The sequence below is a fragment of the Pyrus communis genome, chromosome 9 (assembly GCF_041283825.1).
Source record: "Pyrus communis isolate YQ-2024b chromosome 9, ASM4128382v1, whole genome shotgun sequence".
NCBI lineage: Eukaryota > Viridiplantae > Streptophyta > Magnoliopsida > Rosales > Rosaceae > Pyrus > Pyrus communis.
Window position 1 is genome coordinate 6,671,534 of NC_142573.1, and position 24,569 is coordinate 6,696,102.

At 37.6% G+C, this 24,569-nt stretch overlaps 3 protein-coding genes across 4 annotated transcripts; 2 read left to right on the forward strand and 1 right to left on the reverse strand.

Annotated features, from left to right (window-relative positions):
- Positions 1–3,083: 3,083 nt before the first annotated feature.
- On the reverse strand, positions 3,084–6,217 carry LOC137740080 (uncharacterized). The gene has a single exon (XM_088700536.1). The coding sequence runs from the start codon at positions 5,850–5,852 to the stop codon at positions 4,122–4,124; it is 1,731 nt and encodes a 576-aa protein (XP_088556662.1). The 5' UTR covers positions 5,853–6,217; the 3' UTR covers positions 3,084–4,121.
- Positions 6,218–8,348: 2,131 nt separating this feature from the next.
- On the forward strand, positions 8,349–13,471 carry LOC137739730 (uncharacterized). Of its 2 annotated transcripts, none has more exons than XM_068479415.2 (14): positions 8,349–8,681; positions 8,754–9,388; positions 9,517–9,680; positions 9,859–9,919; positions 10,409–10,474; positions 10,688–10,773; positions 10,944–11,007; positions 11,290–11,502; positions 11,903–11,968; positions 12,067–12,146; positions 12,230–12,354; positions 12,467–12,530; positions 12,752–12,815; positions 13,010–13,471. In XM_068479415.2, exons 1-11 carry the CDS (start codon positions 8,540–8,542, stop codon positions 12,342–12,344), a joined length of 1,692 nt encoding a protein of 563 aa, XP_068335516.2. In that variant the 5' UTR covers positions 8,349–8,539; the 3' UTR covers positions 12,345–12,354; positions 12,467–12,530; positions 12,752–12,815; positions 13,010–13,471. The 2 variants fall into 2 exon arrangements, with proteins under 2 accessions (XP_068335516.2, XP_088556593.1); XM_088700467.1 differs by having other exon boundaries at positions 12,761–12,815.
- An 8,081-nt stretch (positions 13,472–21,552) lies between these two features.
- On the forward strand, positions 21,553–23,345 carry LOC137738994 (1-aminocyclopropane-1-carboxylate oxidase). The gene is made up of 4 exons (XM_068478467.2): positions 21,553–21,731; positions 21,846–22,072; positions 22,313–22,646; positions 22,849–23,345. Exons 1-4 carry the CDS (start codon positions 21,627–21,629, stop codon positions 23,149–23,151), a joined length of 969 nt encoding a protein of 322 aa, XP_068334568.2. The 5' UTR covers positions 21,553–21,626; the 3' UTR covers positions 23,152–23,345.
- The last annotated feature ends 1,224 nt before the right edge of the window (positions 23,346–24,569 follow it).

Here is a 24,569-nt window from a genome sequence, read left to right on the forward strand (position 1 = left end):
CTAGTTCTGCAAAGTTCAATATCAAATTTGACTTTCAATGTGCCGAATGTAGTAACCTGATAACACCTCACTTCACCAAGAAGGTTGATGGGATGACATCTTCCAACAAGGACTCGGAAATCCTTATTAACCTAGACTTGGATAAATAATCAGTCGGTCTCGAAGGCTATTTATCCAAACTGAAGGTACTCCTCAGTCGGCTGATTCTACAGCTCCAATGCTGTTTATCCAAACTGAAGATGTTGCCAGTTGCCTCCACATTGCTGTTTATCCAAACTGAAGATGTGTTGGTGGGGAAAAAATAAAATAAAAATCTCAAGGTGTTTGAGAGGTTTGCGCAAAGTAATTGTGTGTTGAATTGGAAGGGCTTTGAATGATGCACTCCCCTCCTTATTTATAGTAATGATCTCCTCCATGTCTGAGATAGAACTCCACTTGGATTATAATTCCTCAACCCAATCTCATCAGGTCTCGAACAATCCTAATCCCTATAGGACTTTGAACCAAACTCTTTAACCACCCAGATTCATCCCTTGATTCTCAGCATCTTTTATGACTCAAAGCATCCTTAATTTTCAAGAATCCTCATTGTATTGAGCTTTGATCACCTAACCCCTATCCAGATATAACCATCTCCTTATAGGATTCGGCCGAACTCTACTAGGCTCGACCCATGACAGAATATTCCCAGTATCCTTTTTTGGACCGAGAATAACTCTAAGCTCGACCCAAAGCATTATTTCCGGCCCAAACATTAGCACCACCAGCAATTGCACTTGTTGGCTTCATATATCACATCTAGACTTCTAGTCTCCCCTCTTCCCTACATCTAATATTCTATTTATATGCCGTGTCTTCCTTCTTAGCTAGTCTTAAGTTTTCTTGACATTTTTCATCTTTTTTCCCAAATTTTCTACCTTTTCTAGATTCTCAAAAATCTAAGAAACCCCACCCCAATAAAATGACCTTTTTTGCTCTTCAGTCTCTGTACGGAATGATGCATATATCCCCCAAATTTTTGCTTTCTTTCATCACTGTGAAGCACAAGCCTCAAATTTAGCTCTAGGCTTAGCGGTGCAAGTGAATAGGTTTCTTTTAATGGCGAAACACTTAACCTAAAAGTACGCTTCTGTGACATTCTGCAGTATCGTGTGGTGAAAGTTAATGTTAATACACTTTAACATGTCATTTTTTTTGTTTGGAATTACACTGTGGCATACTAAGGTGTAGGTAAGCACTTCTTTATGTGGGGGATGAAGGCAATTCATGCTCTCAATACCGACACATTTTTATGTGTTTACCAAACATATTTTTGAGTTCAGCTTTTTTTTTATACCCATTTTTTATAAAAGCACTTCAGTACCAAACCAGTACTAAGTCACTTTTAAGTCCTAGAGAAAAAGCTGGATGAAATTGAAGGGGCTTTTATCATGCATACTAAATGCAAAACAAGCAGGAGGGGAATAAGTACCGTTCTTACTCAAATCCCAGATAACTGGCTGCAAGGTAGATCACTGGCTAGGCGGGACAAGCGTCGGCCTTCTGTTCGTGGGGTTCCCAAGGCGTTTTGGAAGGGGATTTGGAAGCTGGAGGTGCCCCCCAAGTTGCGACATTTCTTGTGGCTTACGGTGCATAATTGTCTTCCTACTCGGGAAGCCTTGTACCGACGACGGTCCTCTCTGAACTCTACTTGTCCTATTTGCTGCTGCCATGATGAAACCATTGAGCACATTTTCCTTTCTTGCTCTTGGGTTGAGCCAATTTGGTTTGGTGGGGCTTTGGGGTATAAATTGGATCGTCTTTCTCTCCCGTCTTGGCTGGACTGGATTCAGAAGGTATTCTCTCCGTCTTTATGCAACTTTGGAGATACAATGTGGAGACAATCTTATATTGTTTTTACCTGTTGGTGTATTTGGAAAGCTCGTTGTGATTTTGTTTTCAAAGGGATGTCTGTTAACCCTTTAAAAGTCTTGGATGATGTTTCTGCGGCTATGAGCTCGTTTTTTGGTGCTAAGGCAATGGCTGGGGTTAGGGGAGGGGGTGACGGGAGGAGGGGTACCCAGGTGGCGCGGTGGTGTGCTCCGGCCTCTCCTTTTGTGAAGATTAATGTGGATGCTAGTTGGTCCAAGGCCTCAAAGATGGGATTTGTTGGATTGATTGCGCGGGACATGGAGAGAAAATTCGTGGCTGCAGCGCGGTATGCTATATCTGCTCCTTCTGCTGCTGCAGCGGAGGCTTATGCGTTGCTGTACGGGTGCCAACTTGGTGACGAGTTGGGAGTAAGGTATGTAATTCTTGAGTCGGACTCCCTTGAAGCGATTAATTGTTTATCTAGTTCGCTGTCTAGGGGTAGTTGGGAGGCTTTCCCGGTGCTGGCTCGGGTTAAACAACTGGGGGGGAAGTTCTTTGATTGCCGATGGTCTTGGGTGCCCCGTTCTGCTAATGGCGTGGCTCACAAGATTGCATCGGGTGGTTTTACGGAGATGAGTGATGTCGTTTGGGTCGTTAGGCCCCCATCTTCGTTGGTCTTTGTATTGAATAATGACGGACTACCTTGTCCTCATTAATTTGATTTGGTGGTGCTAGGGGTGACACCTCTACTTGGTGGAGGGGTCTTTGTGGTTTACCCATTGTCACTGCCTGTTTATTGTATGTATGTTTGCCTCTCTGTAGGCCTTTTATGATATGGTAACTGGTGTTCAAAAAAAAAAAAAAAAACAAGCAGGAGGGGAGTGCCACCCAGGAGTCAGGACCCATCTTCTGTCAACAAATCTGTTGAAAGAGAAAGTGAGAGAGAGAGAGAGAGAGAGCCAACTCAACTCAGTCTTACAAAAACGAAATACTTTCATCATTGCCCATTATCTGCTCAAAAAGAAAGACAGATATACAATACAAGAAGAAAATGAAAAAAATAAAACATCTAACTTGTCCTAAAAGCTTTGGGCTTTTTGCTTTCGGCTTTTGGCTGAATGCTATTGGCTCTACACATCCACATCCACATCCATATCCACATCCATCAATCAACATTCATCATGACAATCATGGTACACAAAAATGAATTGAAGGGTTAGATAACATCACCATTGACCAAAGCAAGCAAACAAAAGAGTTGCACTCTTTCTAAGTAAAACGCTAAACCCATGTTCAGTTCATGTCCATTACAAATAGAACCAAGGAGAGCAACGACAGTAAAACTCACATTATATTGGAGTACATTGTCACCGTGACATCTCATACCAATAGTACACCCAAAAAAAAATGTACATTCTCAAACCAAAAACCAGGTAGGTGTTAATTAAAAACACAACCCAAAAGAAAAAAAAAAAAATTACAAAAAAGAAGGGGGAACAGCAAAACGAGGACGCTCCCTAAAAACCGCATCCATGCTTTTTCTTCTTCCTTTACCAATACAATATTTTACTAAAATATTAAATATAATATATAACCTTTTGTGGTGATCGACATCTTTTATGGTAAAACCTTACATTCAATGAAATAGGCAAATGATAAAGTTGAAAACGATGTCGTTAAGAGTGGGCCCCCAGAGCCACTCGATCTAAAATAACTAGTGCTTGATTTAAATTTAATGACAGATAATATGATACAAATAATTAGGTATAGGATGTGTGTGTATCTGTTGCTTTTGTCGAAGCCACGTAGCTTTCACATTTCACATTCCCCGGACGGTTACAAAATCCAAACAAACTCCTCCTTCCTCCTTTGTATTTTGCACAACGAACAAAATTTAAAATATCTGTGTCAGCCGAAATGCACGACCCCTGACACCAACAACAAAACTAACAAAAGCAATTGCTACGACTCTGCCGTTTACCGCTAAAATCCCACCGCAAATATTCACTGAGTTCACGAGTCAAACGGTTAAAAGTTGCCCCTTCTAGATAGATTAAAAAGGACTGGACCCACCGGGCTCCGTGGGCCACCACACTATTTACAATCTTTCACAGTTTTTCGGTGAGGGGTAGAATTATCATTTTCATATCAATCCAGGTTGCCATGCCAACATGGCACACGCGAATTGGATAGAAAGATGACACGTACCCTTAAACAAAACTGGAATTCCAAAACTAACCTTTCATTTGGCGGGTTTTTTTCTCTGCAGGTTAATTACCAGGATCTATTCCCCTCCAAGTCCAGGAGAAGATGGTCTTTAGCCTACCGCCGGTGAGTCTCTGCAACGCCTTCTTTGCTCCGGCGACCTCCATTTCCGCCAGTCTCTGCATATGCGGATAAGCTCCGGCGGCCACCAGCCTTTTCCGGCACCCACCGCTCCCTCCGCTGAGCACCGCCGCGACCACCGCCACCGGAAAGTTGCTGCTCACCATCTCGTGATTCTTTGGGTCCAGCATCTGGACCAGCCTCATCACGCTCTTCTCATCTCTCACCAGCTCTTTCCGGTTCGACCGGACAGTCAACAGCGACAAAAGCGATTGGGCTGCCGATTCTTGTAGACCCACCGGTTTCGGCGACTCCATGAGCTTCACCAACGACCCCATACAGCTGCCCAACGCTCGCTTATTCCCATCGCTCACATGCACCGATAAGTGAGCGAGTAAGGAGACTGAGATTTGTTGTAGCGTTGTGTTGCCCTGCTTTATGAACTCGGCGAGTTGAACCAGGAAAAGGGTTGAAGACGACAGGATTTTAGAGCAGGAATCTGATGCTGAAAGCGATGTGATGGCTCGGAGGACGTGTTCCAATGTGTCCGAGCTCGGTAAATCTTGGATCAAATGCATTAATCTCTGCAACGCACGTTCTCGAATGATCAGAGCTCGGAAATACTCGTCAGAGGAGGCTAAAATCGCTATGCAATTGGCTGATTTTTCTTGGGCGGTCATGGTGCCGGAGAGAAGTAACTGGATTAGTACTGGCACGGCCCCTTCTTCTCCCAAAGCAGTTTTTATTTCTTCCACATTGGCAATATTTCTAATGGCGCCGGCAGCATGTGTCCGGGTCGCCGGAGACCCAGATCGGCAGCCTTCAATGAGGACCGAGACGCCACCGTAGGCGGAGACGGCCCAGGCATTTTCTGGGTCGCCGGTGAGTGCCTCTACCGCCATCGCGGCCTTCTCTTTCAAATGGGTAGACCCGGATTCGAGTATTCTCAGCAGAGGACCCAGACCCCCTTCTTCGAACACTGCCTTGCGCGAGGACTCGTCGTCCGCGGAGGCCAGGAGGCAGACGGCGAAGATAGCCTGCTCGCGGACGGAAGGCTGCTGGTGGAAATCGAGCAAATGAATCAAATATGCGACATTACCTTCCCTGGCGACGAGGCCGGGCGACTTGTCGTCGCCGCCGTTGAGGAGCTGAAGGAGCGACTCAAGAGCCTTTTTCTTGAACTCGACGCCGCCGATTTGCAACCGGGTGAAGAGGTCTCTGATAAAGAAGCCCAAATCCTCTTTATCCGACCCGGGACCCGGGTGGGACAAAACAATTGCGTTTGACTGGTGGAGGACTCCAGATCTGAGCAACAAGTCGAGGTCGCGAAGCTGATTGGAGAGCGAGGAGGCGGCCATATCGAGGTCGCTCTGCATTAGGAGCTTCCCGCCGGCGAACTCGGCGTCGGTACATTGATCGGCGAGGGCGGTGAGGCGCTGGAGAGTGGAGAGGAGTTGAGGGAGGAGGGTGTGCAGGAGGGGATTCTGGGCCCAGTGGGGGGAGTCGGAGATGTCGGCAACGGAGGAGTGGAGGGATGCGAGCTTGGAGTTGAGGGCGGTCCAGCGGCCGACGAAGGAGTGGACGCTGAGGGAGGAGCGGAGGAGGAGGGATAGGGTGGAGTTGATGAGGTCGAGGAGGGTTTGGAGTGGGTTAGTGGCGGCGGTGGCGCGATGCATTTGGGATGTGGTCCGGGTTAGAACCTGGTCGGGTTCGGGTCTGTCTCGGGCACAGCTGAGCAATGCATGAGAGAAATAGAGAGAATGCTTGGAAGTAAAGAAAAATGAGAGGATGTAGAAAAGTGAAGCGAAGCGATCGAGAGGAGTGTGGGGAAGAGAGCAACAATGGCGAACAATGAAGAGAGAGAGAGAGAGAGAGAGAGAGAGACTGAAAAGGAAGAGACAGGCAGATTTTTTTTCTTTTTTCCTTTTGCTGGATTTTGGGCAACGACTGGGGTGGAGGTTAACTACCAGAATCGATGGGGACTGTAGCGAACGGATTATGAGATTTTCTTAAAATTAAAAATTGGATGTTTTGGATTCGAAACTCATTATTGGTGTTAAAGTCAGATTTGTGATCAGATGTAGATTGTAATGTCTTTGTGTGTCTTCTCGACTTTTAAAATAAATAGATAATCGTGACTTACCACCAGTTGTTTTTTTTTTTTTTCTAGAAAAATAAAATTAAGTTATACAAGTTGATAATACTCGTGTAATTTACGACTAGTCTCTTTGTACTTGCTTTTGTGTGCACGAGGTGTTTTCTTAATAACACTCTATGAACGCGACTTACACATTTGTTTCATTTAGATTACTTTGCAATCTACAAATTTTTATCTTGATAGGATACAAAAACATGTACGTATTATTTGAGTGTCTAATTCTGTTTTGACGGTCTAATTTGTCAAAATTTTGTAAGACACTCTTGTGCTCTCATAAAAATATAATCATTTTTTAATATTTGGTTGCTTTTTTTGGTTTAATAAAGAAAAGTTTTTTTTTGGGTTTATATGAATGTTTAACCATAAGGCCTTCTGCCTAATAGTGTAGATGCTTGATGAGTCTGAGTCTTCCTGTTCCAGTTTGTCACTATTTTTGGGATGTTGATACTTAAACTCCTGATTGAATACTATGATTTACGCTGTGTAAATGGGTAAATGATAATGTTAAAAGTTATCGACATAGAACATTACATAATAACAAATACACATTTTATAAAAAATAAAAATTAATAATATCATATAAAGGTGTAACTGTCACGTTAAATGACGAAAAATTATGGAGAAGTTGATGCGGAGAAATACTTAAATTTATCATCTAAAATCCTTTGAGTCATATCGTTTATTTATGAATGATGTTTGCTTTTTCCCCCAAAAATGAATGAATGATTGATTGAACTACTATATCCTTCAATATTGACTTAAATATGGTTTGTTGTTTCATATAAATGCCAACTAGCCAGCACTATCCATTCAATAATAATAATTATATTAATTATAATAACAATAATAATAACAAGGAGAGTGAGAGAGATTGGTAACGTGAATATTTATCGAAACAAAAAGAGAAATGTTACGGAGATTCTTTGAAAGTGTGATTTTATAAAAAAAATTTCAATATCAATTTTCATGTTAACATTGTAAAACATTGTGCCAAAATCAAAATTCATGAAGAGTCCAATTTTTGAAAGAATCTCCTTTAGCATTTCTCAAACAAAAAATATTCATTTGTAAAAAATCACAATTAAGAAAATTCTCCTTCTGAATGGGCTTGGCTAGTATGGAACTGATAATATAATGTGTGAATTGTTCTGGCCACCCAGAACCCAATTCTGCATTGCCCATGAGAACCATACACTGGGATAGGACTGTGGACCAATAAATCCCAATACTCAACCACTAAATTGGGTATGGGCTGAACCATTTAGGCGGGGAGAATAAGTTGGATTTTTTGTTTCAATAGTACGGAAAATGAACTATTGTAATTGTAAATAAAAAATTTATCAATCGTATAATCAAATCTAGTGGTTAATTATTCTATTATGTGAATGATTCATATTATTAAAACCAAACCCAAGTGAGTTAGATGACCTAGAAACATTATCGTTATTATATAGACTAGCTCACATATGTCACTATTACAACATATAAAATGAGGGATTTGGATCCTCTCCTGAGCTAATGGAGAGGATCATCTTGACCCATTATCATGGACCGTTGGATTTTTATCTAACGGCTACAATTATTTTAACTTTAAAGGGACTCTCTATTTTGTAGTCGTTGAATAAAAATTCAACGGCCACGATAATGAGTCAGGAGGATCTTCTTCATTAGCTCAGGAGAGGATTCAAATCCAAAAATGAGTACTTAAATTGATGAACAAAGAGTCGAACATGATAACTATAATGATTATCTTACTTAACCCGTGTCCACCACGTAGGCGGTAATTCTTTTTTTTTTTTAGTATATCGATATTTTACATTAAGGAGATGAAGAGTTTCGTTAAGTCATATAATGAGCAGCCTAATTTGGTATCGAATTCGTTATCTACGAGATTCGAACCTAAGACCTCATTTGGTATCAAATTCACCATTCACGAGATTCGAACTTAAAATCTTTTATTTATAAGTGAATAAAAATATCATTAAACCGTAGTGCTGGGTGATAATTATTGACTGTTGTGTAAACATTCTGGTCACATAAAAAACAAAAACAAAAAAATGCAAGCAATTGGCCAAGAACAAACATTTATTCAGGTAGCTTGCTGAGGGTCACCGTCGTTTGGTCTCTAAAACCCTTCTAATACCCCTCTCCCCTTCCACCACAAACGACCCACCCACAGTTAATAAGCTTCATAAATCTCAGAAAATGGTGTACAAACCATGGAAGATCATCCCACGCCCATTGCTAGAAACCGTGCTCAACAACCACGCCCAGCGCCACCGCGTGCCTCAGCCTCTGATCCTCCACGGCCCCAGAGGCGCCGGCAAAACCACCCTCATCCTCGAACGTAATCACCCTTTTACTCTCTTTCGCTCTCTCCATATCTCTCTCTAGATTCTAACACTTCGTCTTTCTCCAGGTCTGCTGGGGGAGTGGAACAAAGGCCCTCACCTCACCGGCTACGTCGACTTCGCCGAGTCCATCAAAGATCACCACCCGCAGTTCAATCAATCGTTTCCATGGGCTTCCTGGTCCAATTGCCCGCCGACCACTTTACCCAATTGCCGAACCAAGCTCGAAAGCTGCCTCGAATCCATGGCTCACAAGGGCGTCCAGCTGGGTTCCATCAGCTCCCATCAAATCTTCTCCATTCTCAGCAAATGGCATGGTCTTAACACGGCGCTCCACCGCGTTATTGCCGGCAATGGGGCTTCCAAGAACGCGCTTTCTGAGAAAGTTTCCGGGTCGGTTTTGTGGGATCGGGCAGTGTTCGCGCTAAGTACTCGATGTAATGGCCAAGAGATTGATGGGATTTTGGGTTTGACTGAGAAGAAGAATGTGCCGTTGGAGGAGGCTTCGTATTATAGGGAGGCCGTTGTGGCATTGAGATTGGCAAAGGAGGTGATTAAGCAGCAGCAGAGTTGGAGGGCTAATGCCATTGCTCATTTGAATAGGACTGGGGGATTTTCGGGGTCTTTAGCGAATTCGTGTACTGATTGGCCTTGTTTGTTGATGGAGTTGTTGTCACAAGCAGCTGAAATTGATCATTTTCAGGTAATAAAGTTCGCATTGTTGGTTGCTTATACTCATTCTTAGTATTTGCTGAAATTTTGTGTGGTTTTGATTAGTGTGTGGAGTTTTTATGAATCTCTAATTGTGATGTTTCTTATTGTATGGAGCAGCCTAAGCTGGCTATTAACAATGTCGAAGTTTTAAAGAATGCGATTCTGTTGGATGAGAATTCATCAGTCTGCGGATCCATGTATCACGACAGTCTAATATGGAGAATAATTGCTTTAGGTGCAAATGAGAGGTGCTTTCCTGTTGTACTCGTGACATCGGATAGGTGAGATTCATTCCTAGCCATTTGTGTTTCTATAACATCATATCACTTATACATTTATATGTCACAAGCTAATAATTAACCTTTTAAACTTCTGCAGTGGCCTACTTTTCGGGTATTTCCTCCTTTTCAGTTTATTTTCTTGTTTGTTTGAATTCTAATTCCTGTTGCTTTGTTACAGTTACTATTCATACCGAGCTTACGTGGATTTTGGATTTCCAGACATATTCATCTCTCGTGAGGTACTTAAACTGAGACTCTGAAACCGTATTACTCTAAAGATGCATGGTTATACAAGATCATTACATGTGTTTGCATTTGCCTTTACTTCATTGACCAAAAGGAACAAACACTAGTTATTCTTTGCTGCTGTGCAGATACTAATACCTTAAGCTTGAAGCATGAAGCATGGGAACATTTATTCCGTGACTTGTATCGTGCTCAATTCTATATTTTGGGACATGGTTCACTAGATTTGAGATTTTGTTTTTTAATTTGTTTTTGCTACATGTCGTGCCTGGTATGAACCCATAATGTGTTCTTGCCTGGAATGGCTTATCATGTGACTGTTCCTGGCACAACCCATTAAAAGTGTTGAGCCCCCTGCCAGCCACGACTCAACTTAGACTGACATGTCATTTCGGGGCCTGTTCTAAAATGTCGTGTTCATGTTTTGAATATTGTGAGGATACTGGAGGTTATCATGGATTTATACTTGGTTTGTTCTGCAGGCTTTTGGCTGGAGTCCCCAGGAAGCTAAGTTACATATGGTTACTGATTATTTCAGTAATTCAGAGGTAATACGCTTCTCTAATTTTGAATAAACATACTTCCAGTGTAGTAAAATTGGGCAGGGGGGAATAAAAATCGATCGGTTTTCCTACTAATCCTGAAATTAGGTCCATCAGATATCCTGATGATTCTTCATTTTCTTGCACTTTTTTCTTTCTTTATGTCTTGAACTGCTGGACATTTTAGTGACCTTTAGCATTATTTTTGTCAAAATTCAGTGGTCGGTGATTGCTGAGGTATTTGGTCCAAACCCACGACACCTATTTGAGCTCTATGCACTCAAACAGGCCAATTACTATCAACTGTAAGGGTGATATTTATCTTTGTTTTTTACCATCTCATCTCATATCATGTGTCTTCTTCACCAATCAACCTGTGCCTAATTTTTTCCAGAATTGATGCTACGTGGTTTATGACTACTTTATTTGTATATAGTTTTAATGCTATATAAATACCCTTTTTGTTTATCTGAAGGTTAGAAGACAACAAAGATAGCACATTTGAAGACATTGTGGATTCATATTTAGCTTACTTGCAAGTAAGTTTCTTTGGAGCATGATGATCTTACTCATTTGTCTTTGTAATTTCGTACGTTTTGGTTCATTGATAAGTGTATGGAAATCTCATGATATATTACTTGCAATTCACCTTCTTGGAATTTCTGTTCACTTCATTGTATATTTGATTTCCTAGATGTATATACATTAGTCTTACCGACTAACTTGGCCTGTTAACAACCGTGGTTATGCCTCTTTCGTAATTTTATAATTCTTTATGCAATTTGTGCTGCCTTACTTGCTATTCAAGTCTATTCATTTAGATTACTGTAGTGAATCCGGCCATGGAGAAGGCATTGGGGCTCCTTCAAAAGTTTGCTGCTGATGCACGAAGTGGAAAATTTTCAAAAGATAGACTACGCTTTGGTGCACCGTGGAGACATCCTCCACCTAAAAATGATCCCACCATGTGCCTTGGATGGGCAAAGATTCAGCTGATGGATTTTGTGCAGTCTCTAATTAATACAGAATTTGGAGTACGTAGTCTGTGGTTTCTTTTTTTATTTCTAACACTTGGTAGAATTACTAGTTCTGCACTTGGAAGAAAGCTGAATATTTCCAGTAAAAATTTGTTTTTACATATTTTATAGTCTATGCTTTTGTACAACGTTGATAACAATAGTAATGATGCCTAATAAGTAGCTGGTCTAAACGTTAAAGCACTTTCCCCTCCCCCACTTGATAGGTCATTTGATAGATATTCATATCTTTGCGGTTGTTGGTATGCCCCCTTGAACTCTTTCTGCAATTCACTATAGGCAGGAGAAACAAAGAATACGTTTTCTTAGTTTAGGGTGGGAGAATGCATCAACTTATATCTGTCTTTTCCTTCCTGAATGCTTTTTTATTTACTTTTTCCTACGTACTTGGGTGCAGATTAATTATCTAGCTGATTGTAGCCTTGAGATCATGGACGATCCTTCTGCCGTTGCATTGGTGGAGGTAGATAGATATCTCTTCAATTTCTTTCATTTGCAGATAGAAATGCATTGCAATATTAATATTAATATTAAGATCGTGCATTTCTTATCATTTCTTAGGTTGGTTTGTTGTATGCTCAACGGGATCCATCAATCATTCGCCCCATATCTAGAGGCATTCAGCGGTGTATTGTAAGATGGTGAGCTATTTTTCTTGGACTGAAGGTACTAGAAAATGATCATGAAGCTCTATCTGGTTAGTTATGCAGTTATCTGATTTCAGGCTTGTCCAAGAAAGGATGCAGATAAGTTACCCGAAATTTGTACGGCATAAATGGCAGTGTTTTATGTGTGGCCGTAGCTATCGTCATTTGATGCTACAAGTAGGCTATAAGTAGAGCATAAGAGGTAAACTGTCTAAATAGTATATTGTTGCTCATTCGATTTCCATGTCATGTTGAATTTTTGTTTGTCAGCTTTACGATGAGTCTAACAAAATGATCTGATTTGACTCTTTCAGCCGTCTCTTGGCAAACGCACCTTTTATTTTGGGAGTGGCCCCTGCTTCGGGTTAACATAAATATGTAAGTGATTCCTGATTGGCAACACAATTACACTTGCACACAGCCAGCACCATTTGTTTAACATCGTTGAAGTTAAGCCTATTTTCCTGCATTGTGTAATCCCTTTGCAAATTCCTGCTACAATACATTCCTCTGCAGTTGTATATGTATATTACCGGGATTGTTTGCTTCTTTTGATGCCCTTTTGACAACTAACATATTAACACTTCTTTTTCCCGTAGTTTTTACAGAGCGCAAACAATGGTAAAATCATCATTAGCCGATTAAGAGGAAATTCGGTGCTTAGTAAGAATCTCCTTCTCCTTCTCATCAATGTTCACGACTATTTCTATGTCACTGATTGAGAAGTGAAAGCAGGTCTGAAATATAATGGATTTAGGTCTTTGCTAGCAGTAAACCTGGCATAGTCGTTTGCTTGTTTGTCTCCCTCGAACTATTTCGTGCGGCATAACCATAACTCTAAGCTTCTTCTTGTGCAGGATACGCCACGGAGCAACCGTGTCAAAGATTTGATTTTTGAAGACTACCAACAGAAATTTTTGATATTTGGAGATGTGTAGAGCATAGCTTGAAGTGAAGTATACGGGCCAGCATTCTCTCATGATTCATATTTTTTTGTTCAACAAAAATTTCAATAGCAAAGGATGCATAGAGCAAAATAAGGTCCAACTAGTCAGCCCATTGAGTTTTGGTTAACGCTCGCTCATTTTTTATGGGCTCCCATTCACGAGAAGTTCTTTGGTGCGGCCGCCTGAGAACACTTGCGAGGGTGAGATTCTCATTGACGAGGTCTCGCTCTCAGTGAGTGTTGCTTGCCGCGGCCGCCACAACAAATTATTACAATTAGGTTCTGGCTAAGATTATGTTTTTTTAATTTATCTCGTGATTTTCTTAGACCAAAACAAATCCATATATTAAATCAAAATTCAATTTTATGTGTACATACATAACTTCAAGATCAAATTAATGCGTAGTTTTTCTTTTAAAGACAATATAACTTCAGATGTAAATTATTACATGAAGAAAATTACTAAATCAAACACAAGACTGATTATAGTACATCCTAATATAACAAAATCATTTGTTATATCAAGTGTCTTTCAAATGACTGAAATTGTTTTTAGAGAAATACTTCACTCGAAGTGCTTTCTTATTTGCTTCTTGTATGAAACACTTCAAATACTATTTTAGGATTCACTAGCATTTGTATTAAAAAAATGTTCCAAAATCATTTTCATCAAAAATAATTTCAACCATTTTAAAAGCACTTTTAAATAAGCCCTTAGCTTCTCTAAAAATATGAATTCGTTGTAAGATTTTGGAATTGCATTGAACATATTCTATCCTACAAAACGATCATGCAAAGCGTGACCTCATTACGAGTCATATGTTTGATTAGTCTTGAAGAAAATTCATCAAGGATTACAAATCAAATATTGTTCATCTAACAAGCCACCCATGGGCCAATTGAACCTTATTTTGTCCCCATAAAACGATCGGTGACTATTTGATCATTAGTCACACATCAAAACCACGACCCCAAAAGAGTCAAAGTCAATAGCTTTATTTGACTCTCTCAGGAGTAGTCAATTCAAATACATAAATATCTCACACGAAGTTGGCAGGAAAGGCTCCAAGTGAATTAGTGGAAATTACAAATTGGAATTGAAGGAATTGGTCAGATGCAGCAGGCAACCACATTTCTTTGAAATTGTATCCCATCCGGATCCACTTTGTGTGGATCCTAGTCATTCATCGTGTATTGTATGGTCAGAAATTATTTAATTTTTTTATTTAAAATTAAACATAAATAATATTTGACGAAAATTAGCCGCACAATATATGATGAACAGCTAAGATATGGGGATCTCTAGGATCTCCACAAAGTAGATCCAAAGAGGATCCTCTTCCCATTTCTTTTTCTGTTATTAGACAGAATTAATCTCTCTAATCCAATCTGTGTGCCTTGGAGCCTTCGGAAAATGAAGCCTCGCCACAGAAAGGATTTCCATGGATATTCCCCAATATTGTATCAGTTCAATGAATACCGTAGAATTTGGCTTCTTACATTTTGTTGGTTGAGGGATTAGGGTTAGGGAAGTTTCTCTCGTTCTTCTCTTTCTTTTTATAGCTGATTGAATTGAATAAATTAAAAAATAATTAAATGACATAACTAAATAGATGGTCGTTCGTAAATGAAAATGAAGTGCGGGAATCATGTCTCTTAAAGTTAATTCACTATGTGATTACTATATTATTATCATAAAATAGGGAAAATATTAATCTACATCAAATCAGTTACTATGTCACGATTTGGTGAAGTCATGGTCCTTGTTGATCAAAATTCAATAGTCAAAGCCACCAATAATATTCCCCTTCTTTTCCTTTTTGTGGCACCATATTTTTTACATACTTTTTGACATACGTTTTTATGGGATTCATTTTGTAATGTATTTCAATAATCCAAACCGTTTATCTTTTAGGTTTTCCCTCAAATATTATGTCTATCAACAATCACCAAAATCTGAAACAATATGACTATTGGATTAAGAGCTTATGGTTTCTTTGTAAAACCGGATTCGTCTCTTTTTCTTCAATACAAATGAATGTCTTAATGGTTTGGATTTGTCTAATTTTTTGCAAAGGTGACATATGAATGATGTTCTAAAAGATAAACAATTTAGATTACTAAAATACATTGCGAAGTGAGCTCCATAAAAACGTATGTAAAAAATTATGTAAAAGAAGTGGTGCCATAGATGTGTCAACACCCACCCATGCATAAAGTATTTAGTACAAAATAAATACAAACATTGACTATTATTGATATCGCATTCATCACATTGATGATATAATTGATAACACATGCTCTCACAAACCCTAGAATTTTCTAAGCATATTATAACTAGCCCGTCATATTAGAAAATGTTCTTGTACAATGAATTTTCATTGGTTGATGTCACAAATGTTATCGTAGGTGGTCGTGAAAAATGCTAATAGTGCTGATTACCTTTTTCATTTGCAACAAGCAAGCTTTGTAGGAATTTCACAACGTGATCATGTTCATAACTTCATAGCTCATGTGATACAGCCAGATATGCGACTTTACAGAATTGAAACTGAGAAGGGATTGAAAACTTGAGACATCTTCTAACACCGAAAAGAAAAGTGCCGATAACTTTACGAAGAAGATGAGGCGACGTGACTGTATAGAGAAATGGCTAATTAAGTCAAGCAAAGAGCTGCCACCAAAACTGCTGTTTAGGGAAGAGTTTAACGTGATTGAGTATGATATGGCGTGACCTAAGGGGATCGAGTTTTTTGGTACATTAATTTTCCAAGCAATAGTCAATAGTCATAGTTTTGAACCAGGAATAAGATTCCCAAACTTTCTTACTCCATTTCCAAATGAAATAATAGGTTCAATCTTTCAAACTCAAGTCTTAAATGTCTGCTGCCAATTAATACTACAGTTTAATTAGTGGTATTCTTCTTCACTTGTAAGTGAGATGTCTTAGGTTTGATTCTCGTCAAAGACGAATTTGAAGCACATTATTGCTAGCCCATTATGAGGCCAAGCCCATCCCCTTCCCCATTTGTATAAATAATATCATTTGTTCAAAATAAAAAGAAGTCTTAAACATCTACTTTATAACTAGATAGCTAATTGAAACCCACAAAAAATAACTCAAATTTATAGGAACAAATTAAAGAACGAATAGTGAAAGACCTTCATATATATATATATTTTCCGGCCGCTAAATGGTCCTAAACCACCTTAGTTCCAATAAACATCCTGATCAAGAATGCACCCAAAAAAACTCCATTTTGGTTTTTTTTCCTTCTGCTTTTTTACTTTCTTACCCTTTTTTCCTTTTTCCACTAATGACATGACTCGTACCAAAATTTTACTCACATTGTAATTCTCTCTCAAATGCCACTATTGTTGTCACATTTTTCTCAAATAGCATATTATGTACCGTAACAAATAAGTTCACTGTATCGATATTATTTTGATATATTATTGATATGTAGATGACATAAGGTGAATGTAACTATGTTGTGACAGTAATAATATTTTTTTTTCTTGCAACATTATACGGAAATAGTGCTAATTGAAAGCTTTTACCAAGACCGAAAACACCTTAAATCTCTAATTTCGGCCATCCACAACTTGCAATTTTATACCTAATCCATGGAATTATTGGATAGAGGAAGGGTCTCTGTCCAATATATATTAAACTTAATTCACCTCGCAACCACTAAAATGATCGAATGGTCCAAAAGCTACATTCCAAATTAATTCACATAAATCCCATGTGAGGGCATAATAGCAAAATGCGATATCATGTACACATTTTGGTTTTAACTCTTTGGTCTGTCCCAATCCTATCGCAATTTGTACATGATTTAAAAGAAATCCAACAAATTGAAAAATCTTGTTCCACAAGTTATAGGAGCTTGCAAATTCATGTACTTATCCAGAACTTCTTGTGTTAATTTTCAGAATAGACAGGACCTGCAGGAGATGCACAAAAAGCTCACGAACAATGCGGTGGGTGCGTAGGAGCCACATTTTTCATCACTTAATTGATCGTATCACTCGCTACCAATTATGAATGTGTATGGCATGTGCAATGCTTTCCAAATGGGTTTGTTTTCTTGTGTCCGAGTGGTGTTTGACGCAAAACATTACTTTATCCCATCGAGTGCCACAGCATTTTCCGACCATTCAAGTAGGAGTGCTTCCCATAATCTTGGTTACTTTATACTTTATAAAAGTAGTAAGAAATATTATTATATTTGGATGGTATCATGGGTGAATTGGATTGTGAAAGGAACCTAATTAAAGGGTCTTTCCAGAGGATCCCTCAATCTGTCTTCCACTAGCTATACCTAACTACTCAGTTACATCTTGTTTAGAAATACTTTTAAAATAATCAAAAACATTTTTAGAGAAAATATTTTTGATTTCCAAAAACACTTGAAGCGCTTTTTCTAAGAAATACCAGTTATGCGTTTCTTGTTGAAAACACTCCAAATTTTTTTTTTAGGTTTCACTCTTGCATTTCTACTAAAAATTGATTAAAAAAACATTTTCGCTCAAAACGCTTTTAGCCATTTTAAAAATATTTACAAACAAATCCTATAAGAGACAAATCAAGTGACGAAAAAACCAAAAGAAAAAGAATTTATATTCAAAATCGGTGTCAAAGTTTGCTTTAGAAACTCATAGTTTTAACAACTGAAAGAAACCCTAGACATCATTTCATAAAAGACGTCGTGAATATAAAATTACCTCAGGGCCAGATTATGGTTAGTAGGATGTCTCAAATCCTCACCTCAGTATTTTCTCATTTGTATATTTACAGCTTGACGGAGAGTCTCAAAGTTAAATTTGACATATGACGAATTGAAGGGTTAATTATTTAACGGTTTCATGCAAATTTGGCAGAATTTGATTGGGCAGAGGTCAGACCAGGTGAACAGTATTATTGGAGATATGGGAGCTGACTCAACCTTTTTTGCCCTAGCTTGATGTTAAAAGATAGTCTTCTGTTGAGTGTAACCCAAAGAGATGGAAGGTAGAGAGAGAATATTTTTATTGGCTTTTCTTAGTTTGTATAGTAAAGTTGTTCGTATTCACTATTCACATTGTGTATTCCCCCACAAACATGGACCAAACTTATCTACTTTGTTTGGTTTCTATCCAAATAATGATTGAAAGCACAAAGATACAGTTGTCTTAATTTATCATGTAGTAGGTTTTTTTTTTTTTTTTTTTCCATTTATATACAAATAAGTTTTTTTATTGAATCTACTTTAATTCCCGATCCGAAGAAAAAAAAAACTCCTAAATTAAATTGTTATTGTACTTAACTATCATTGACAGGTGAAATGTTTTCTTTATCTTGAATTTTTTTAAGTGTTTTTCACTAACATTATCATCAATTGTCATAGTGCTTAAATCAAGTACTTTTATATAGTTCTAATTTAGATTGGAGCAAGAAGTTCACTTTATTAACATCTATGGGAAACGAGTGAAATGAGAACATGATCATGTGAAATAGAATCGCATTTAATGTTGCCTTTTTTTATATCTTGCAAAGCTCTTAAATTTACAAAGGAAACTTAAGTGTTGGTTCAAAGAATCGGTGTTTAACCACAATAAATGGTTCAGTGGAAAAGTTTGAATAGCAGCTTCCTAAAAGAAAAAAAATGAGATGTCCTAGGTTTGATACTTTTAAGCTGTGAATCTACTTGATCGTGGTCATGGATAGGATGCAATTCTCAACTATCCTCCACTCCCAAAAGGAATGGATAATTGTAATTCGCCACTAGTTATCCCACTTTTACTAACAAGAATGAATCGGTGTTTAATTTGCACTTTGATTCATCTTTACATCAAACTCATCAATATTCTTAGTTCAATGATGAGCCCAAAGCTTTCGACGTCAATATTCTATTGACGAATAATGTGAACTAAATCTAGTGGTTTTCTCCGCAAGATTCGTCCAAAAAAGCAAGCCATCGATCACGTCTTGGTTTACTAGTTAAGAGCAAACTGAAAGGCGTAATCGACAATTCAACATTAATATATTTTCTCATCAACGAGCGGCTGCGGATGAACCTAAGTTATTTCCTAAACTTATCCGAAAGATATTATACTGCATATTTCATAGTTAGTGCAGGATATTAGACTGGCATACTGTTATTCTTATTTAATTACACAATCTAAGAAAAATGTATTAGATTTCGATGCTAGATTAAGCATGGAAGCCGCCCACGTGCATGCATGACGTTCGTCAGTAGATTTGGTTAATTAGTTAAGTCTTGTTCGTTAATTTGGGTAGAGAAGTCTTCGGCTTTGATTTAGAACCACATATATCATTTGTAAACATCTCATTGTCCATTCTGTTTTATTAACAACTCCATTATATCTCCAATTGAGGACAAATGATAAAATGGTAATTAAATAGTAGCACAAGACACCCAATGCATAATTTCACATATTATACTAAGAGTATATGATAAAACAACATTTTTTTATAAGCATTTTTTTCTTTCTAAATTTGACAAAAAAAAATAGTATACGACCACTAGTGGAGCCATGTACATGGCTAGGGAGGTTTTTAATATTAAAAATACGGAAAACTAATGACAAGGGTTTGAAAACTTCAAGTTTTAATGATAAGGACAAGATAAATGGTAAAGTGAATAGTACCATGATTGACTTTTTAGTGTAAAAATATGATTTTTCATTAAAGTAAACAGTACTGGAAGCCTTTCGTTAAAGTTTCCTTACAAATACTAATTAGTTCGGCTATTATATGATTTGATTTTTTTATGGTTCCTACCTACGCAACTAATGTAAAGTTTGAATCCTAATTAGCTTTCTTTTAGAGAATATAAAATAATAAAAGTATTTTAAATGCTTAAAAACTAACTACTTTAACCAACAATAAAAATTTATAGTATTAAATGAATTGAAAACTTCATTGTCATTACTGCAATACGTAGGTGTTTGTAGATTGTAATTAACCTTTCACTACTCAATACACTCACTCGTAACTTATGAAAGCTGTTTGTTAATTCAATATAGAGTTACAAACCTGACTAGACATTTGAAGTCTAAAAAACAATAGCCTACACCTCTTGCCAAATACAAAGAGGCACTCAGACATAGATATTTAATCTTTGACTCTTAGTCTGCAAGTTTATTGATTAATCTTATCAATTAGTAAGTTCTTGGCCACTTTATTTTTAGTTATTTGTACAGCTGCGAGTTTACGTGTTTATTGTTTGGATTTTAAGAGTTCATGCTTGAAATTTTAATTATTTTAACTTAGCCCATTCGCTGAATAATTTCTGACTCCGCCATTGTATACGACATATAATTAATTTGTGATATTTCTAATTATATTAGTAAATAAAAAAACTAATTTGCATGTTATTATTTAAGTGAAGTAATAAGGCTACATGACCGAGTTCTGATATACATTGAAAGTTGCTCCACAAATACACACGTAAATAAATCCATGTATTAATAAGTAAGGGGTCGTTTGATAACCATTTCGTTTTCAGTTTTTTCTTTTTGGTTTTCATTTTTAAACTGACTAAAATCTTATTTTATAACTATTTTTAGTTTTTAAATAAAAAAGGAAAATCGAAAACCAAATACTATAAACTCAAGACTATTTTGAAAACTCAAGAAAGTAGTTTTTAGTTTTTTTTTTATTTTTTTTATTTTTTTTATAAATACAGAACACTAAAATTAGTTACCAAACAAAATTTCAGTTTTCAAAATTTAAAAAAGTGAAAACAAAAAACAAAATGACAATTATTTTTTATTTAATTTTTTTTTTTTAGTGAAACGATAGCGTTAATAAGTTAAATGTTAGATTAGCCACTGATGGGGTTCGAACCCATGCCATCATGCAAGGACACAACATATTTCCACCACTGTATAAATCAAACTTGAAATAATTTTGAAAAAATGCAAAAGCAAGAGCTAGGCACCTTCCTTCCAAATCATTTTGAAGGCACTCCAAACAGATAGAAAGTGATAGTGCGGGGTCCTCAGCATGCATGCAAATTGAACCGTGGGGTAAGCCAAACCCCAATTATTTGGTCAAAGCGCTAAAAATTTGGAAAGATCAGAGCAAGCCAGCAACCATGGATGGTGTCGTGGTGGTCCATATTACCAGCCAAAGACTCGAGAAGATGTATAGAGAAGGTTTTCTCTTTTTCTTTTTCATTTTAGGTAGTGCAAAGAGAATATTAAGTAGAACAATGCAAATTAATTTTAGCCCATGTATCGATCCAAACATAGTAGATAGTGGGGCCACGTGATTATGCTATTTGGATTTGTTTTTTTCCTTTTAGAATATTAATTTCTTTATTATAATTCCTCAAGTTACCCTTCACTACTTTACAAATAGTTTGCATGTTTAACTACTACAAGTTTTATTTTTTACGTTTCGGGTCATTGCTATCTCTATAAATAGCACAAGCACCAAACTCCACTCCACAAGAACAAATTAGCCAAACACTTGTAGAGAGAGAAAGAGTTGAGAGAGAGAGAGAGAGAGAGAGATGGAGAACTTCCCAGTTATCAACTTGGAGAGCCTCAATGGTGAGGGAAGAAAAGCTACAATGGAAAAGATCAAAGATGCCTGTGAGAACTGGGGTTTCTTTGAGGTGATTATAATTAAGATGCTTAATTAGCTTCCTAATTTCTATGTTCAGTTCATCTTTCTCTCTCTTAAATATTTCACATTATAATTACCTTTTGGGTTTTGACAAATATTGCAGCTGGTGAGTCATGGGATTCCAACTGAGTTTCTGGACACAGTGGAGAGGTTGACAAAAGAGCACTACAAGCAGTGTTTGGAGCAAAGATTCAAGGAGCTGGTGGCCAGCAAAGGCCTTGAGGGTGTTCAGACAGAAGTCAAAGATATGGATTGGGAAAGCACTTTCCACTTGCGCCATCTTCCTCAATCGAACATCTCTGAAGTACCAGATCTCAAGGATGAGTACAGGTATGGCAATCGCACAGTAACATAAAGAAGTGATATTTGCGCTCTCCTTTTCTCCCATGCACTCTTCGTATTTTTCTAGTCTTATGATTGCATAAATCAAATGAGACAGAAACAAAAAGGTTATTGCGGAAGGAGAAAACAAGAGTGTAAAAATTATTACCTGAAAATAGTTGGTTTTCGAGTTTTAGGAATATTATGTGATATCTGACGCGGAATTGTGATGAAAACTTATGTATGCAGGAATGTGATGAAGGAGTTTGCATTGAAATTGGAAAAATTAGCAGAGCAGCTGCTGGACTTGTTGTGTGAGAATCTTGGACTGGAACAAGGGTACCTTAAGAAAGCATTTTATGGAACAAAGGGACCAACTTTTGGCACCAAGGTGAGCAACTACCCTCCATGTCCTAACCCAGACCTGATCAAGGGTCTCCGGGCCCACACCGATGCCGGCGGACTCATCTTGCTCTTCCAGGATGACAAGGTCAGTGGCCTCCAGCTCCTCAAGGACGGAGAGTGGGTTGATGTGCCTCCCATGCGCCACTCCATTGTTATCAATCTTGGTGACCAACTTGAGGTAATTAAAATTTAACCCTATCAACTCAACAACTTCGATCTTGACTACACTTTTTAAAATTTTCCAATTTTACGGTTATTCAGAGTTAACCGCACTAGAAAAAGACTGATTATAACCCAATCATATTCCAACTTAATGTTACTTAACCCCCAATTTGAATACTTACATATACAAACATACATTTTTTTTTGAACTCCTATAGGTGATCACCAACGGAAAGTACAAGAGTGTGGAACACAGGGTGATTGCCCAAACAGATGGCACCAGAATGTCAATAGCTTCATTCTACAACCCAGGCAGTGATGCGGTGATCTACCCAGCACCAACCCTAGTGGAGAAAGAAGCAGAGGAGAAGAATCAAGTGTACCCGAAGTTCGTGTTCGAAGACTACATGAAGCTCTATGCTGGGGTCAAGTTCGAGCCCAAGGAACCAAGATTTGAAGCCATGAAAGCAGTGGAAATTAAGGCCAGTTTTGGTTTGGGTCCAGTTATAAGTACTGCTTGAGAGTGATTAAGTACTTTTACTAGAAGCTGTTGCAAAAAGGGTTGTTTGCTTAAAGTAATTATGGGCGTGTGAACAAATTTTTTGCTTGAACTAGATTTCAAGGTTTTATTTACTATTAATGCGGAAATCGCTGCAGAAAGTAACCAATGTGATCACTATTTTATTATATATAATATGACTTGGAAGATTTGTTATTTTTCTGTTTCTTTACCTGTTTTGTTAGTAAATAAATAAACTTGTGTAGTTGTATATAAAACAAGTCCTTCTACATCGCAGTTAGCTACATTTGTAGAGAACGTATCAACAACATATTGACAAGTATAAGCGTTTGCAATATCACCAACATCAACAATATAAAAAAATATAAAAAAATATAAATGCAAATTTGGCGTCGGCATTTAAAATTTACAGTTAGCCTCACCGAAGAAGAAACTTTATATAGAACAGTACTGCTTAAGGGAACACAAGCAGTTAAGACTTAAGACTGTATATCTAGATCTGATGTGCAGATCCATTAGCAGCAGTAGCATTCAAAGCCAACTGTGCTTAACTAAATTGTCAGCAGAGTCTATAAATTTATCAATTTAAGTTTTGACCGTAGAAAAAGGACTCTACATTCAGTGGGAATAGGGATAAAAGAGGCTGAGGGGATAAGGCAGCAGCCATGCCGACATGGTGAACTCAAGCTATAAATGTTTTTAATTTAAAGCAAGAACAAGAGATCATTAAAATCACAAGCAAAAATGTAAAACAATACAGGTGCTTTCAGGATGGGAAAAAGTATCATGATTTACACTTGGTTTATCGTTGAACTAGATTAGGGTAAAGACCTTTCCGTTTGTGACAATGGTATAAGGATGTGCGATTGGAAAATAAGTGCTTTTGACTTAATTGAAGCCTGGAATTGCAGCTCTATCTAGATTTTGGTACATGGAGGGAAATTGCATTCCATCTAATGATATCCTTCTAAAATATTAACGATTTGGAGTTGAATTTAGTATAATTTTATATGACACAAACACCGTAAAATATGATATTATCATATGTATAGTTTAGCATTCAATCATTGTAAATACGTCTACCACAATGGTTTCTCGTTTTAGAGCCCAATTTTATAATCTTTTGTTTTTCATTTGTCGTTTTCATAAAGTATATGGAGAAATGAGGAATTGAAAATGATGGAAGATGGTGGGAGCTGGGAGGATAGAACTTAAAATTGGTTTTTTTAACCCTAATGAGATTTTTTTGAGAAGAAAAAAAAAACACTATATTCCATTGATTGAATAAAGGGTTACAGAGATATATTCATGACCAGTTCAACACTAAAAGTGTCCTTACGAACTAAAGTCATCACTTATTTGTAGAAAGTAACTAAGTCATCACTTCTAAGTAAATAATATGACTTCAAAATCTGTACA

What these genes read in the sequence shown, in the direction of transcription:
- LOC137740080 (XM_088700536.1), bottom strand. Translation starts at nt 5,852, where the DNA reads ATGCATCGCGCCACCGCCGCCACTAACCCACTCCAAACCCTCCTCGAC.
- LOC137739730 (XM_068479415.2), top strand. Translation starts at nt 8,540, where the DNA reads ATGGTGTACAAACCATGGAAGATCATCCCACGCCCATTGCTAGAAACC. An exon ending in CTGAAATTGATCATTTTCAG is followed by an intron (nt 9,389 to 9,516) that starts GTAATAAAGTTC and finishes TGTATGGAGCAG; the next exon opens with CCTAAGCTGGCTATTAACAA. An exon ending in ACATATTCATCTCTCGTGAG is followed by an intron (nt 9,920 to 10,408) that starts GTACTTAAACTG and finishes TTTGTTCTGCAG; the next exon opens with GCTTTTGGCTGGAGTCCCCA.
- LOC137738994 (XM_068478467.2), top strand. Translation starts at nt 21,627, where the DNA reads ATGGAGAACTTCCCAGTTATCAACTTGGAGAGCCTCAATGGTGAGGGA. An exon ending in GATCTCAAGGATGAGTACAG is followed by an intron (nt 22,073 to 22,312) that starts GTATGGCAATCG and finishes TTATGTATGCAG; the next exon opens with GAATGTGATGAAGGAGTTTG. An exon ending in ATCTTGGTGACCAACTTGAG is followed by an intron (nt 22,647 to 22,848) that starts GTAATTAAAATT and finishes GAACTCCTATAG; the next exon opens with GTGATCACCAACGGAAAGTA.